This window comes from Petromyzon marinus, chromosome 68 (assembly GCF_048934315.1).
Source record: "Petromyzon marinus isolate PM22_M1 ecotype Great Lakes invasive population chromosome 68, UKy_Petmar_22M1.pri1.0, whole genome shotgun sequence".
Lineage (NCBI taxonomy): Eukaryota > Metazoa > Chordata > Hyperoartia > Petromyzontiformes > Petromyzontidae > Petromyzon > Petromyzon marinus.
In genome coordinates, this window is record NC_133734.1 from 7149123 (window position 1) to 7166134 (window position 17012).

General features: G+C 53.2%; 1 protein-coding gene across 1 annotated transcript in view; it reads left to right on the forward strand.

Annotated features, from left to right (window-relative positions):
- LOC116937240 (uncharacterized) overlaps positions 1-10271 on the forward strand; it is a 78974-nt gene extending 68703 nt beyond the window's left edge. The window contains exons 19-22 of the mRNA XM_076054936.1: positions 351-560; positions 3488-3653; positions 8297-8430; positions 10164-10271. Coding sequence (XP_075911051.1) covers positions 351-560; positions 3488-3653; positions 8297-8345 — 425 coding nt within the window. The 3' untranslated portion in view covers positions 8346-8430; positions 10164-10271. The remainder of the gene's footprint in view (positions 1-350; positions 561-3487; positions 3654-8296; positions 8431-10163) is intronic.
- The last annotated feature ends 6741 nt before the right edge of the window (positions 10272-17012 follow it).

The window sequence follows — 17012 nt, forward strand, 5'->3', positions numbered from 1 at the left end:
CCCGTGTCTCTCTCTCCCCCGTGTCTCTCTCTCCCCGTGTCTGTCTCTCCCCGTGTCTCTCTCTCCCCGTGTCTCTCTCTCCCCGTGTCTCTCTCCCCGTGTCTCTCTCCCCGTGTGTCTCTCTCCCCGTGTGTCTCTCTCCCCGTGTGTCTCTCTCCCCGTGTCTCTCTCTCCCCGTGTCTCTCTCCCCGTGTCTCTCTCCCCGTGTCTCTCTCTCCCCGTGTCTCTCTCCCCGTGTCTCTCTCCCCGTGTCTCTCTCCCCGTGTCTCTCTCCCCGTGTCTCTCTCTCCCCGTCTCTCTCTCCCCCCCCCCCGTGTCTCTGCGTTTCCCTCACCTCCCCCCCCCCCCAGTCTCCCCTCCCCCCGTGTCTCTGTCCCCCTCGCCTGCTGTGGCCCAGGCTGTGGATGCCGCCGCCCTGGTGGTCACCGCCTCCACCGCCGCCTCCACCGCCTCCACCGCCTCCACCGCCTCCACCACCGCCTCCACCGCCTCCACCACCGGCACCTCGCCCCACAACGTCGCCACCGCTCACGGCACCCAGGGGAGAGGGACTCACAACGGTGAGGTGGGGGGGGAGAGGGGGAGGGGTGGGGGGCAGAGGGAGAGGGAGGGAGGGAGGGGTGGAGGGAGGGAGGGAGGGGGGAGGGAGGGGTGGAGGGAGGGAGGGAGGGGTGGAGGGAGGGAGGGGCGGAGGGAGAGGGAGGGAGGGGTGGAGGGGTGCAGGGAGGGAGGGAGGGGCAGAGGGAGGGAGGGAGGGGCAGAGGGAGAGGGAGGGGTGGATGGAGGGAGGGAGGAGGGAGGGGTGGATGGAGGGAGGGAGGAGGGAGGGAGGGAGGGGCAGAGGGAGGGAGGGAGGAGGGGTGGAGGGAGGGAGGGATGGAGGGAGGGGGTGAGAGAGGGTTATGGAGAGAGAGTGAACGAGGCAAGGGGAGGAGAGAGAGGGCAGTGGGTGGGTGGGGGTAAGTGTGGATGGGTTGAGTTGTTGTTGTTGTTTGTTGTTGTGATACACTGACACGCACGCTGACCGGGAAAGCAACGCGGTTTTAATAACCAACCGGCTGTGAGAGCTCCGCTTCCGTAGCTCGGTTTCCGCCATGCTGCCTCTACATGTGCACGAGTTAACCCTGGCGAACGGTGCCGTTCAGCTCGCGCGCCGTCTGACCCACGGCTCCCAGCTTAAGGTTCAGCCGATGAACGGAGAGTTCCCCCGCTGTATCGAAGCCATGGCTCCCCGGTCGAAGTGTCCCTCAGACTCCCAGGGAGGGGCTCCCGGCGCTGAGCGGCGCTGCCGAATTAACAATTATTGTAAAACAATAAAATAATTATTCTTGGTTCTTTCGGTAAAGTCACCACCACGTTATAGAAGGGAAACAATAAAATAATTTAAAAAATATATAAACCAATACAATTATTGTAAAACAATAAAATTATTATTATTGGTTCTTTCGGTAAAGTCACCACCACGTTATAGAAGGGAAACAATAAAATAATTTTAAAAATATATAAACCAATACAATTATTGTAAAACAATAAAATTATTATTATTGGTTCTTTCGGTAAAGTCACCACCACGTTATAGAAGGGAAACAATAAAATAATAAAAATATATAAACCAATACAATTATTGTAAAACAATAAAATAATTATTCTTGGTTCTTTCGGTAAAGTCACCACCACGTTATAGAAGGGAAACAATAAAATAATTTAAAAAATATATAAACCAATACAATTATTGTAAAACAATAAAATTATTATTATTGGTTCTTTCGGTAAAGTCACCACCACGTTATAGAAGGGAAACAATAAAATAATTTAAAAAATATATAAACCAATACAATTATTGTAAAACAATAAAATTATTATTCTTGGTTCTTTCGGTAAAAGTCACCACCACGTTAGAAGGGAAACAATAAAATAATAAAAATATAAAACAATAAAATGATTATTCTTGGTTCTTTCGGTAAAAGTCACCACCACGTTAGAAGGGAAACAATAAAATTATAAAAATATATAAAACAATAAAATTATTATTCTTGGTTCTTTCGGTAAAAGTCACCACCACGTTAGAAGGGAAACAATAAAATTATAAAATATGTATAAGACAATAAAGTTGTGTAGTCGTTTGTTGTCCTTCATCCGCACCTCCGATACTCAGCAACGGTTGGCTACGTACGGTACCGAAGAAGTTCACCACACACTCAAACACTCACACTCACTCACACACTCACTCACACACTCACTCACACACTCACACACTCACACACTCACTCACACACTCACACACTCAAACACTCACACTCACTCACACACTCACTCACCCACTCACTCACACACTCACTCACACACTCACTCACACACCCACTCACTCACACACCCACTCACACTCACACACACACTCATACACCCACTCACTCACTCACATACACACTCACACACTCACTCACGTACATACCCACCCACTCACTCACACACTCACACACTCACTCACACACTCACATACTCACTCACGTACATACACACTCACACACACTCACTCACATACAAACATACACACTCACTTACACACACACTCACGTACATACTCACTCACGTACACACACATCCACTCACTCAAGTACATACACACACTCACTCACACACACTCACTCACATACACACTCACTCAAACACTCACATACTCACTCACATACATACTCACGTACATACACACTCACACACACACTCAAACACTCACACTCACACTCAAACACTCACACTCACACACCCACTCACACACTCACATACACACTCACTCACGTACATACACACTCACTCACTCAAACACTCACACACTGACACACTCACCCACTCACACACCCACTCACTTAGTCACACACACGCACTCACACACACACACTCACACACTCACATACTCACACACTCACTCACTCACACACACAACCACACACTTACCCACACACTCACCCACTAACTCACTCACACACTCACTCACACACCCACTCACACTCACTCACACACCCACTCACACTCACTCACACACTCACACACCCACTCACTCACACACTCACTCACTCACACACTCACTCAGACACTCACTCAGACACTCACACACACACTCACACACTCATACACTCGCTCACTCACACACTCACACACACTCACTCACACACTCACTCAGACACTCACACACTCACACACCCACTCACTCACTCACACACTCAGACACTCACACACCCACTCACTCACACACTCATACACTCACACACCCACTCACTCACCCACACACACACTCACTCACTCACACACTCACACACTCACTCAGACACTCACACACACACACTCAGTCACCCACTCACCCACAGACACACACACACACAGTCACCCACTCACCCACACACACACTCACTCACTCACACACTCACTCAGACACTCACACACACACTCAGTCACCCACTCACCCACAGACTCTCTCTCTCCCCGTGCGTAGTGGTGGTGGCTGTGTGGAGGTGCGTCAAGTCACGCTGGAGAGAGAGGGAGAGAAGTTGGGGATATCCATCGCGGGGGGAGAGCGTGGCGGAGTTTTTGTGTCTCGCGTGGAAGAGCGCAGCCTGGCGCAGCGTGCCGGGCTGGGATACGGTGACCAGCTGCTGGAGGTGAGACGCAGACAGGGAGAGAGAGACAGACAGGGAGACAGGGAGAGACAGAGAGAGAGACAGAGAGAGGGAGAGAGAGACAGGGAGAGAGACGGAGAGAGAGACAGGGAGAGACAGAGAGAGAGACAGGGAGAGAGAGAGGGAGAGAGAGACAGAGAGACGGAGAGAGAGACAGGGAGAGACAGGGGGAGAGAGAGAGAGACAGGGAGAGACAGGGAGAGAGACAGAGAGAGACAGACAGGGAGAGAGACAGAGAGAGACAGAGAGGACTGGGGTACAGACACCAGCTCCTCCCTCTGTCTCTCTCCCTGTCTCTCTGTCTCTCTCCTTGTCTCTCTGTCTCTCTCCCTGTCTCTCTGTCTCTCTCCCTGTCTCTCTGTCTCTCTCCTTGTCTCTCTGTCTCTCTCCCTGTCTCTCTGTCTCTCTCCCTGTCTCTCTGTCTCTCTCCTTGTCTCTCTGTCTCTCTCCCTGTCTCTCTGTCTCTCTCCCTGTCTCTCTGTCTCTCCCCGTGTCTCTCTGTCTCTCTCCCTGTCTCCCTGTCTCTCTCCCTGTCTCTCTGTCTCTCTCCCTGTCTCTCTGTCTCTCTCCTTGTCTCTCTGTCTCTCTACCTGTCTCTGTCTCTCCCCGTGTCTCTCTGTCTCTCTCCCTGTCTCTCTCCCTGTCTCTCTGTCTCTCTCCCTGTCTCTCTGTCTCTCTCCCTGTCTCTCTGTCTCTCTCCCTGTCTCTCTGTCTCTCTCCCTGTCTCTCTACCTGTCTCTGTCTCTCCCCGTGTCTCTCTGTCTCTCTCCCTGTCTCTCTCCCTGTCTCTCTGTCTCTCTCCCTGTCTCTCCCTGTCTCTCGCTCTCCCTGTCTCTCTGTCTCTCTCCCTGTCTCTCTCCCTGTCTCTCTCTCTGTCTCTCTGTCTCTCTCCCTGTCTCTCTGTCTCTCTCCCTGTCTCTCTCCCTGTCTCTCTGTCTCTCTCCCTGTCTCTCTGTCTCTCTCCCTGTCTCTCTGTCTCTCTCCCTGTCTCTCTGTCTCTCTCCCTGTCTCTCTGTCTCTCTCCCTGTCTCTCTGTCTCTCTCCCTGTCTCTCTGTCTCTCTCCCTGTTTCTCTGTCTCTCTACCTGTCTCTGTCTCTCCCCGTGTCTCTCTGTCTCTCTCCCTGTCTCCCTGTCTCTCCCCCTGTCTCTCTGTCTCTCTCCCTGTCCCTCTGTCTCTCTACCTGTCTCTGTCTCTCTCCCTGTCTCTCTGTCTCTCTCCCTGTCACTCTGTCTCTCTCCCTGTCTCTCTGTCTCTCTACCTGTCTCTGTCTCTCCCCGTGTCTCTCTGTCTCTCTCCCTGTCTCTCTCCCTGTCTCTCTGTCTCTCTCCCTGTCTCTCTCCCTGTCTCTCTGTCTCTCTCCCTGTCTCTCTACCTGTCTCTCCCCGTGTCTCTCTGTCTCTCTCCCTGTCTCTCTCCTTGTCTTTCTGTCTCTCTCCCTGTCTCTCTCCCTGTCTCTCTGTCTCTCCCTGTCTCTCTGTCTCTCCCTGTCCCTCTGTCTCTCTTTCTGTCTCTCTGTCTCTCTCCCTGTCTCTCTGTCTCTCTCCGTGTCTCTCTGTCTCTCTACCTGTCTCTGTCTCTCCCCGTGTCTCTCTGTCTCTCTCCCTGTCTCTCTCCCTGTCTCTCTGTCTCTCTCCCTGTCTCTCTGTCTCTCTCCCTGTCTCTCTGTCTCTCTCCCTGTCTCTCTACCTGTCTCTGTCTCTCTCCGTGTCTCTCTGTCTCTCTCCCTGTCTCTCTCCCTGTCTCTCTGTCTCTCTCCCTGTCTCTCCCTGTCTCTCTGTCTCTCTCCCTGTCCCTCTGTCTCTCCCTGTCTCTCTGTCTCTCTCCCTGTCTCTCTGTCTCTCTCCCTGTCCCTCTGTCTCTCCCCGTGTCTCTCTGTCTCTCTCCTTGTCTCTCTGTCTCTCTCCCTGTCTCTCTGTCTCTCTCCCTGTCTCTCTGTCTCTCTCCTTGTCTCTCTGTCTCTCTCCCTGTCTCTCTGTCTCTCTCCCTGTCTCTCTCTCTCCCTGTCTCTCGCTCTCCCTGTCTCTCTGTCTCTCTCCCTGTCTCTCTCTCTGTCTCTCTCCCTGTCTCTCTGTCTCTCTCCCTGTCTCTCTCCCTGTCTCTCTGTCTCTCTCCCTGTCTCTCTCCCTGTCTCTCTGTCTCTCTCCCTGTCTCTCTACCTGTCTCTGTCTCTCCCCGTGTCTCTCTGTCTCTCTCCCTGTCTCTCTCCTTGTCTCTCTGTCTCTCTCCCTGTCTCTCTCCCTGTCTCTCTGTCTCTCCCTGTCTCTCTGTCTCTCCCTGTCCCTCTGTCTCTCTTTCTGTCTCTCTGTCTCTCTCCCTGTCTCTCTGTCTCTCTCCGTGTCTCTCTGTCTCTCTGTCTCTCTACCTGTCTCTGTCTCTCCCCGTGTCTCTCTGTCTCTCTCCCTGTCTCTCTCCCTGTCTCTCTGTCTCTCTCCCTGTCTCTCTGTCTCTCTCCCTGTCTCTCTACCTGTCTCTGTCTCTCCCCGTGTCTCTCTGTCTCTCTCCCTGTCCCTCTGTCTCTCCCTATCTCTCTGTCTCTCTGTCTCTCTCCCTGTCTCTCTGTCTCTCTCCCTGTCCCTCTGTCTCTCCCCGTGTATCTCTGTCTCTCTCCTTGTCTCTCTGTCTCTCTGTCTCTCTCCCTGTGTCTCTCTGTCCCTCTAACTCTCTCCCTGTCTCTCTCCCCGTGTCTCTCTATGTGCCCCTTGGAGTGCAGTACAACGGCATCAACCTGCGTAACGTGTCTCTCTGTCTCTCTGTCTCTCTCCCTGTCTCTCTGTCTCTCTCCCTGTCTCTCTGTCTCTCTAACTCTCTCCCGGTCTCTCTGTCTCCCCGTGTCTCTCTGTCTCTCTAACTCTCTGTCTCTCTGTCTCTCTCCCTGTCTCTCTGTCTCTCTGTCTCTCTGTCTCTCTCCCTGTCTCTCTGTCTCTCTCCCTGTCTCTCTGTCTCTCTCTCTGTCTCTCTGTCTCTCTCCCTGTCTCTCTCCCTGTCTCTCTGTCTCTGTCTCTTTGTCTCTCTCTCTAACTCTCTCCCTGTCTCTCTGTCTCTCTCTCTGTCTCTCTGTCTCTCTCGCTGTCTCTCTGTCTCTCTCCCTGTCGCTCTCCCTGTGTCTCTGTCTCTCTCTCTGTCTCTCTCCCCGTGTCTCTCTAACTCTCTCCCTGTCTCTCTGTCTCTCTATGTGTCCCTTGTAGTGCAGTACAACGGGATCAACCTGCGTAACGTGTCTCTCTGTCTCTCTGTCTCTCTCTCTGTCTCTCTCCCTGTCTCTCTCCCTGTCTCTCTGTCTCTCTCTGTCTCTCTGTCTCTCTCCCTGTCTCTCTCCCTGTCTCTCTGTCTCTATGTGCCCCTTGGAGTGCAGTACAACGGGATCAACCTGCGTAACGTGTCTCTCTGTCTCTCTGTCTCTCTCTCTGTCTCTCTGTCGCTCTCTCTGTCTCTCTCCCTGTCTCTCTGTCTCTCTCCCTGTCTCTCTCCCTGTCTCTCTGTCTCTCTGTCTCTCTCCCTGTCTCTCTGTCTCTCTCTCTGTCTCTCTGTCTCTCTAACTCTCTCCCTGTCTCTGTCTCTCTCTGTCTCTCTGTCTCTCTCCCTGTCTCTCTCCCTGTCTCTCTCCCTGTCTCCCTGTCTCTCTGTCTCTCCCCGTGTCTCTCTGTCTCTCTCTCTGTCTCTCTGTCTCTCTAACTCTCTGTCTCTCTCTGTCTCTCTGTCTCTCTCCCTGTCTCTCTGTCTCTCTGTCTCTCTCCCCGTGTCTCTCTATGTGCCCCTTGGAGTGCAGTACAACGGGATCAACCTGTCTCTCTGTCTCTCTCCCCGTGTCTCTCTCCCTGTCTCTCTCCCTGTCTCTCTCTCTGTCTCTCTGTCTGTCTCTCTAACTCTCTCCCTGTCTCTCTGTCTCTCTATGTGCCCCTTGGAGTGCAGTACAACGGGATCAACCTGCGTAACGTGTCTCTCTGTCTCTGTCTCTCTATCTCTCTCCCTGTGTCTCTGTCTCTCTGTCTCTCTGTCTCTCTCTCTCTCTGTCTCTCTCTCCCTGTCTCTCTCCCTGTCTCTCTGTCTCTCTGTCTCTCTCTCTGTCTCTCTGTCTCTCTCCCTGTGTCTCTGTCTCTCTCTCTGTCTCTCTCTCTGTCTCTCTCCCTGTCTCTCTGTCTCTCTGTCTCTCTCTCTGTCTCTCTCCCTGTCTCTCTGTCTCTCTGTCTCTCTCTCTGTCTCTCTCCCTGTCTCTCTGTCTCTCTCTCTCTGTCTCTCTCCCTGTCTCTCTGTCTCTCTAACTCTCTGTCTCTCAGTCTCTCTCCATGTCTCTCTCTCTGTCTCTCTGTCTCTCTCCCTGTCTCTCTGTCTCTCTCCCTGTCTCTCTCTCTGTCTCTCTAACTCTCTGTCTCTCTGTCTCTCTCTCTAACTCTCTAACTCTCTCCCTGTCTCTCTATGTGCCCCTTGGAGTGCAGTACAACGGGATCAACCTGCGTAACGTGTCTCTCTGTCTCTCTGTCTCTCTCCCTGTCTCTCTGTCTCTCCTTGTCTCTCTGTCTCTCTCTCTCCCTGTCCCTCTGTCTCTCTCCCCGTGTCTCTCTGTCTCTCTAACTCTCTCCCTGTCTCCCTGTCTCCCTGTCTCTCTATGTGCCCCTTGGAGTGCAGTACAACGGGATCAACCTGCGCAACGCCACGGAGCAGCAGGCCAAGTTGATCATCGGCCAGACGGAGACCGGCTCCACTGTGACCCTCCTGACGCAACCTCAGCAACACTCACCCACCTCACCCACACACCACGGGTGAGAGAGCTCACACACACACTCACCCACACACTCACCACGGGTGAGAGAGCTCACCCACACACCCACCTCACCCACACACCACGGGTGAGAGAGCTCACCCACACACTCACCTCACCCACACACCACGGGTGAGAGGGCTCACACACTCACCCACACACTCACCCACACACTCACCCACACACTCACCTCACCCACACACCACGGGTGAGAGAGCTCACACACTCACCCACACACTCACCTACACACTCACCCACACACTCACCTACACACTCAGCTACACACTCACCCACACACTCACCCACACACCCACCTCACCCACACACCACGGGTGAGAGAGCTCACCCACACACTCACCCACACACTCACCTCACCCACACACCACGGGTGAGAGAGCTCACACACTCACCCACACACTCACCCACACACTCACCTCACCCACACACCACGGGTGAGAGAGCTCACACACACACTCACCTCACCCACACACCACGGGTGAGAGAGCTCACCCACACACTCACCCACACACTCACCCACACACTCACCTCACCCACACACCACGGGTGAGAGAGCTCACCCACACACTCACCCACACACTCACCCACGCACTCACCTCACCCACACACCACGGGTGAGAGAGCTCAGCTACACACTCACCCACACACTCAGTCACTCGCTCACCCACCTACACACTCACCCACACACTCACCCACTCACTCACCCACACACTCACTCACCCACACACCACGGGTGAGAGAGCTCACCCACACACTCACCCACACACTCACCCACACACTCACCCACACACTCACCCACACACTCACCCACACGCTCAGCTACACACTCACCTCACCCACACACCACGGGTGAGAGAGCTCACCCACACACTCACCCACACACTCACCCACACACTCACCTCACCCACACCCCACGGGTGAGAGAGCTCACCCACACACTCACCCACACACTCACCTACACACTCAGCTACACACTCACCCACACACTCACCCACACACTCACCCACACACTCACCTCACCCACACCCCACGGGTGAGAGAGCTCAGCTACACACTCACTCACCTACACTCTCACTCACTCACCTACACACTCACCCACTCACTCGCCTCACCCACACACCACGGGTGAGAGAGTTCAGCTACACACTCACCCACACACTCAGTCACTCACTCACCCACCTACACACTCAGCTACACACTCACCCACACACTCACCTCACCCACACCCCACGGGTGAGAGAGCTCACCCACACACTCACCTCACCCACACCCCACGGGTGAGAGAGCTCACCCACACACTCACCCACACACTCACCCACACGCTCACCACGGGTGAGAGAGCTCACCCACTCACTCACCTCACCCACACCCCACGGGTGAGAGAGCTCACCCACACGCTCACCCACATGCTCACCCACACGCTCACCCACACGCTCACCCACACGCTCACCCACACGCTCACCCACATGCTCACCCACACGCTCACCTCACCCACACCCCACGGGTGAGAGAGCTCACCCACTCACTCACCTCACCCACACAGCCTGCTAGAGGCTACCTGGGGGATCTTTGTATTTGTGCTACTCGCTACTACTAACAGCACTTGCCTCTACAGCCTGCTAGTCTACCTGGGGGGTCTTTGCTATTCGCTGCTACTGACAGCCACTTGTCCCTACATCCTGCTAAAGGCTACATGGGGGACCTTTGTCTTCCCAGCATGCACCTGGAGAGCAAGGAGGCGGAGCCAGCAGTGGAGGCGCCGCGCTCTGATTCGATGGCCGAAAGGGCGGAGCAGCCGTCCCCACCGCCCCGACAGCCAATCAGGTACCATCCCTCGCCAGCCAGCACGGAGCCAGCTGATTGGTCGATCTGTCTCCGTGTGTCTCTCTCCCCCTGTGTCTCTCCCCCCCTGTGTCTCTCCCCCCATGTCTCTCCCCCCTGTTTCTCTCACTCCCTCCCCGTGTCTCTCTCACCCCGTGTCTCTCCCCCCGTGTCTCTCTCCCTCCCCGTGTCTCTCTCTCCCCGTGTCTCTCTCTCCCCGTGTCTCTCCCCGTGTCTCTCTCTCCCCGTGTCTCTCCCCGTGTCTCTCTCCGTGTCTCTCTCTCCCCGTGTCTCTCCCTGTGTCTCTCTCCGTGTCTCTCTCTCCCCGTGTCTCTCCCCGTGTCTCTCCCCGTGTCTCTCTCTCCCCGTGTGTCTCTCTCCCCCCGTGTCTCTCTCTCCCGTGTCTCTCTCTCCCCGTGTGTCTCTCTCTCCCCGTGTGTCTCTCTCTCCCCGTGTCTCTCTCTCCCCGTGTCTCTCTCTCCCCGTGTGTCTCTCGCTCCCTCCCCCCCGTGTCTCACCCAGTGACCCGCTCCCCTCCCCCGCCAGGCCCCGCAGCGCAGCAGGGACGCTGCCTCCTCCCTCCGACCCCCGCCTGGTCGTCATCTCGCTCACCACCGCCACGCTCACCACCACCACCACCACGCTCACCACCACCGCCACGCTCACCACCACCGCCACGCTCACCACCGCCACCGCGGGGTCGAGGGGAGCTGCCCCCCCGGCCCCGCCACCGCCCTCGGGGCTGCGTCTGTGTGGGGGCAACCGGCTGGGAGTGTTCGTGAGGGGGCGGCATGCTGAGACGCACGGACTGCACCGTGGAGATCGCCTGCTGGAGGTGGGTGGGTTGAGTGTGGTGTGGTGAGTGTGGTGAGTGTGGTGGGTGAGTGGGGTGAGTGTGGTGAGTGTGGTGAGTGGGTGTGGTGAGTGTGGTGAGTGTGGTGAGTGAGTGGGGTGAGTGATTGGGGTGGGTTGAGTGTGGTGAGTGAGTGGGGTGAGTGTGGTGAGTGAGTGTGGTGAGTGATTGGGGTGGGTGAGTGAGTGTGGTGGCTGAGTGAGTGGGGTGGGTGGGTGGTTGGGTTTTTGTGGGTGGGTGAGTGTGTGGGTGAGTGCGTGGGTGGGTGGGTGGTTGGGTTTGTGGGCGGATGGGAGGGTGTGTGGTGGAGTGTGTGGGTGGGTGGGTGAGTATGGTGGGTGAGTGTGGTGAGTGAGTGCGTGGGTGGGTGGTTGGGTTTGTGGGCGGGTGGGTGGGTGGGTGGGTGAGTGGGTGAGTGTTTGGGTGGGTGGGTGAGTGTGTGGGTGAGTGTGTGGGTGGGTGAGTGTGTGGGTGAAATGCTTGGGTGAGTACGTGAGTGAGTGGGTGGGTGGGTGGGTGGATGTGTGTGTGGGTGGGTGTGTGGGTGGTTGGGTGGGTGGTTGGGTGGGTGTGTGGGTGGGTGTGTGGGTGTGTGGGTGGGTGTGTGGGTGTGTGTGTGGGTGTGTGGTTGTGTGGGTGTGTGAGTGTGTGAATGGCTGGGTGTGTGTACCAGATCAGCTCAATAACAACGGTAGGAGGCTGCTAGATTTTTGTGCAGCCCATGGGCTTGTAATTACCTCCCAAAAACCCAAACCCTCGTCCACGTCGTGGGAGGTGGTAACAGGTAAAGTCCAGGCTTGCCAGACAGGGTGAAAGTTTGGTGGGTAGTTGGACCTCCTTGGCCACTTCGGTAACCAAGGAGGCCTGGACTCACCTGGGAACGCGCTGGCTAACGGGGCTCTGGTTAGCCACTTCGGCTAAGGGAGTAAACCCTGGTAAAATCCCGGGTGGACACCCAAGTGGCCAACGGCCCACCTCGGTGGGGCGGATGAGCTGCGGTCCAGATGGCCAACGGCACGTGGCAGAGGGGAGCCACTGGATGTCTGGTGCTTCAGGACAAGCCTTCCAGTCGCCTTCTTTGGTTCTTTCGGTAAAGTCACGTGGAATGAGAATAAAATAATAAAATAAAATTCTCGCGACGTTTCGGCCACAACACAGGCGGCCTTCTTCAGGTGAAAGGAACAGACCTGTCGGGACGACAGAGCTTCAATGAACGCCGTTAAGATTCGCAGCGTCTTTTTGAGCTGGTTGAGAGACGTGAGGCACCTTGACAAAGGGGGTTTACATATCAAACGGGAGAATTTAGCATTGAAACAGTTGAGGGATTAGCTTGTGACTGGTCACAGAAATAGCTATGTTAAAGTAAAAGCCTACACATCCACAGAGGCACCTAGTATAAATCAAACAGGATAATTTAGCATTGAAACAGTTGAGGGATTAGCTTGTGACTGGGCACAGAAATAGCTGTGTTAAAGTCAAAGCCTACACATCCACAGAGGCACCTAGTACAAATCAAACAGGAGAATTTAGCATTGAAACAGTTGAGGGATTAGCTTGTGACTGGGCACAGAAATAGCTGTGTTAAAGTCAAAGCCTACACATCCACAGAGGCACCTAGTACAAATCAAACAGGAGAATTTAGCATTGAAACAGTTGAGGGATTAGCTTGTGACTGGTCACAGAAATAGCTGTGTTAAAGTCAAAGCCTACACATCCACAGAGGCACCTAGTATAAATCAAACAGGAGAATTTAGCATTGAAACAGCTGAGTGATTAGCTTGTGACTGGTCACAGAAATAGCTGTGTTAAAGTCAAAGCCTGCACATCCACAGAGGCACCTAGTACAAATCAAACAGGATAATTTAGCATTGAAACAGCTGAGTGATTAGCTTGTGACTGGTCACAGAAATAGCTATGTTAAAGTCAAAGCCTACACATCCACAGAGGCACCTCCTCGTACATGGACGCCAAAGGGGCTGCAACAACTCAAACTATCATACAGTAAACCGATGTGAAGAAAAACGTGGTGAGAATTTTATTGTTTAACTTTATTATTTTATTCTCATTCTACGTGACTTTACCGAAAGAACCAAAGAAGATGAATCCTTGCAGTCACGAAAGCTTTAAATCGAAAAATTCCTTCCAACCGTCTTGGTTTTCTGCCTCGCCATTTAGACCCAGGCTTTGTTCCTGGTTAAGCCCCTTGCGGTAGGCTGGTGTGCAACAGGCACTGCACGTGGGTTAATTCACGGAACTGGCACCCTCCGGGGAAACTGTGCCATCGCACCACCACACTGCACACCAAAAGCCCCCCTTGGGGCTTTTGGTGTGCAGCCCTGGAAGGTCGTCATGCACTCGGATTAGGCAGGAGTGCATCCCGGCAGCTGTAGCTGTGACTGAGCGGACCCGCGAGGATCCGCTCTGCCCTGAGCATAGCCCGCCGAGCCCACGTCCCGTCTGGCTTACCGCGACCAGAGAGGGAGCATCAATGATTGCGGTCGAAACAAAAAAGAAATGCAACCTGAACATCGGATCCTGGAATTGTCCAGGACCCTCGCAGGCGAACCCAAAACCCGCGACGTCCTGAGCGCCGAGCAGCTCATGGCGCTCGCGAGCCGAGACGGTTCGACGTCCGTGTTGCCGCCCGCGGCGAGACTCGCCCGCCGTATGAAGGCCAACTGGCCGAGCAACGTGGAGGCTGCGCCTTCTTTTTTGAAGGGTGAACCAGCGCATGAACGGCGCCCGCGCATGGCGCAGGGTTTTGCAGTTGGACGGCGTGCTCATCCGGCAGCTTGAGTGAACAACTCCCCGATTGGCATCGGTGAGCGTTTTACGACCCTGCGCCTGAGACTCGCAACAGGCCACACACACACGACGTGCAGGCAGCTTCAGCACCGCCGCACCGACACTGGACTCTGAAGAAGGACACCGAGGGGACCTTCTGCAGCCGCCAACTCAAACAAATCCTTCAGGGTACACCGAAAAAACCGACGAGCCGATTCTCCCCGGCGACGTCACCGCTGGAGTTGGGAGAGACGATCAAATGCGGAGCGGTGTAGTTGGTTGGTAAAGGGGGAGTTGGAAAAGTTCCCAATGGTCACCTTCTTCTTACAACCCGTTCTGGGCACGACCTGACAATCACCAGCACCTTATTCAGGCAGGAGAATAAGCCTCAAGGCTTTCCTGGTGCCACCCTCCATCACACCAGTGGCATTTACTGGACTACGTGATTGTCAGGAAGCTTGACAGCACCGACGTCCGCATCGCTCGTTCCATGATCAATGCAGACGATTGCTGGACTGACCACAGGCTGATTCGATCAGCGATGACTCCTCAGACTAAACCACAAACACATCAACCGACCAAAACTACGGAGGAAAAGACTCGGGTGTGAACGAGCCTTAAAAGACCCAGCAGTTACAGGCCCGACTGAAAGAACAACTAGCTCAAAGACTCGGCACCAAGCAGGCTTCAGGAAATGTTCATGAGTGCTGGCTCACAACTGAAAAGACAGCGGTTATAGCCAGCTGTGAAAACACCATTGGCCACACAAGAAGGAGAAACTGTGACTGGTTTGATGACGACGACCAGGAAACGAGAGGCCTCATTGACAAGAAGCGGGAAGCATTAACCGCCTGGCAACAACACAAACAGTCCAGGCACAAACAAAAAAACAATCTTATAAGGAGGCCAAATCGGAAGTTGCAAACTAAAATCCAGGAACTGAAGAACAGCTGGTTCAGAATCAACGCAGAAGGAATAGACCATCTTGCAGATTCCAATAACCCACGTGAACTTTTGTTAAAGCAACCGAAGTCGTACATGGGCCATCAAAACAGGGGCCTTCCCCCCACTCCAGTCTAAGGATGGGACAGAAATCTTCAAAGACAAAAATGCAAATCATCTCCCGCTGGCAGGAACACTTGAGCCACTCTGTTCAACTGCAACGCCGTTGTAGACGCTTCTGTGTTGAATGAGATTTCCGCGACACTCTACCACCCGAGGATTTAGCTGGAGAGCCAACGATGCTTGAAGTGGCTAAAGCTGTCGAGCAGATACAAGGGAGCAAAGTTAGTGGGCTGGACCAGATTCCTGCTGAGATTTACAAACATGGAGGACGACGCCTACTAGAACACCTGCATTCCCTTATGGCCAGATTCTTGAATGATGAAGACCTTCCCCCAACGAATTGAAAGATGATGACATCGTTGTCACCGTCTTAAAAAAGGTGACAAGTCGGACTGTGACAACTACAGAGGAATCTCTCTTCTTGCCACTGCTGGAAAAATGCCGACAAGAATCCTACTAAACAGACTTCTACCATATTCTTGGTTCTTTCGGTAAAGTCACGTTGAAGGGAAACAATAAATATATTATTATTTTATTGTTTCCCTTCAACGTGGTGGAAAGAACCAAGAATATGAATCACTGCAGTCACGAAAGCTTTAAATGAAAATTTAGACTTCTACCACTTGCTGAAAAACTCTTTCCTGAATTGCACTGGTGGCTTTCGACCTGACAGGGGCACCTCGGACATGATCTTCTCAGCCCGTCAACTCCAGGAGAAGTGTCAGGAGCACAGACAACCATTGTGCATGGCCTTCTTTGATTTGACTAAAGCTTTTGATTCTGTCAATCGTGATGCACTCTGGAGAAACCTTCCAAGATATGGCTGCACAACGAAATGTGTTAACGTCCTCCGTCTGTTGCGCGGCGGTATCAAGGCTGTCGTCCTCTCTGATGGTGACGCCTCAGAGCCAATCGAAGTAAGGACCGGTGTGAAGCAAGGCTGCGTTATTGCACAAACTCTTTTCTCCATCTTCCTGGTGGCAATGGTTCATCTCCGGCAGAGAAGAAACTTCCCGGAGGCATACATATCACATATAGGACAGACGGGAACATATTCAACATCAACCGTTTCAGAGCCAAATTCAAAACGTCAATTACACATCCGTTATTGAATTGCAAGTCAGTGCCTGCTCAGAAGCTGACCTTCAGGTGATGGTCAACATATTTACAGATGCTTACAGCAGGATGGGTCTCACATTGAATACCAGCAAAACAAAGATCCTTTTTCACCAAGCTCCGGGAAGACACCTACCACCCCTTACAATCGTTACCAACAATGCAATGCTGGAAAACGTTTCCAGTGTCCCATGCTTAGGCAGCCATCTCTCTAGCAATGTCTTAATCGATTATGAAATCCAACATCGGATTGCTCGAGGAAGTTGCTGCCTTTGGCAAACTTAAGAACAGGGTCTTTGAAGCCCACGACATTACCACCAAGTTTTGATTTAAAGCTTTCGTGACTGCAGCAATTCATATTCTTAGCTCTTTCGGTAAAGTCACGTTGAAGGGAAACAATAAAATAATAAAATATATATAAAACAATAAAAAATTATCACGACGTTTCGACCATAACACGAACGGTCATCATCAGGTGTGAAAAGCAACGGCAAGAAACTTGACGATGGCCGTTTGTGTTACGGTCGAAACGTCGTGAGAATTTTTTATTGTTTTTTATATTTTATTATTTTATTGTTTCCCTTCAACGTGGTGACTTTACCGAAAGAGCTAAGAATATGAATTAACCACCAAGACCAAAGTGGCTGTGTGTAATGCTGTGATCATTCCAACCCTCTTATATGGTGCAAAAACCTGGACCACTTATCGTAAACAAAAAATCTCTCTCTAAATGTTTCATCGACGCTGTCTCAGGAAAACACCAAACATCACCTGGGAAGAAAGACAAACTAATATCGGTGTCCTGGAGCGATCCAACTCATCGCGCATAGAGGCCATCGTGATGAAGTATCAACTCAGGTGGGGCAGGTCACCTTGTGAGGATTAATGACTCTCCGGGCTTCCTAAGCAAATCTTCTATTCCCAGC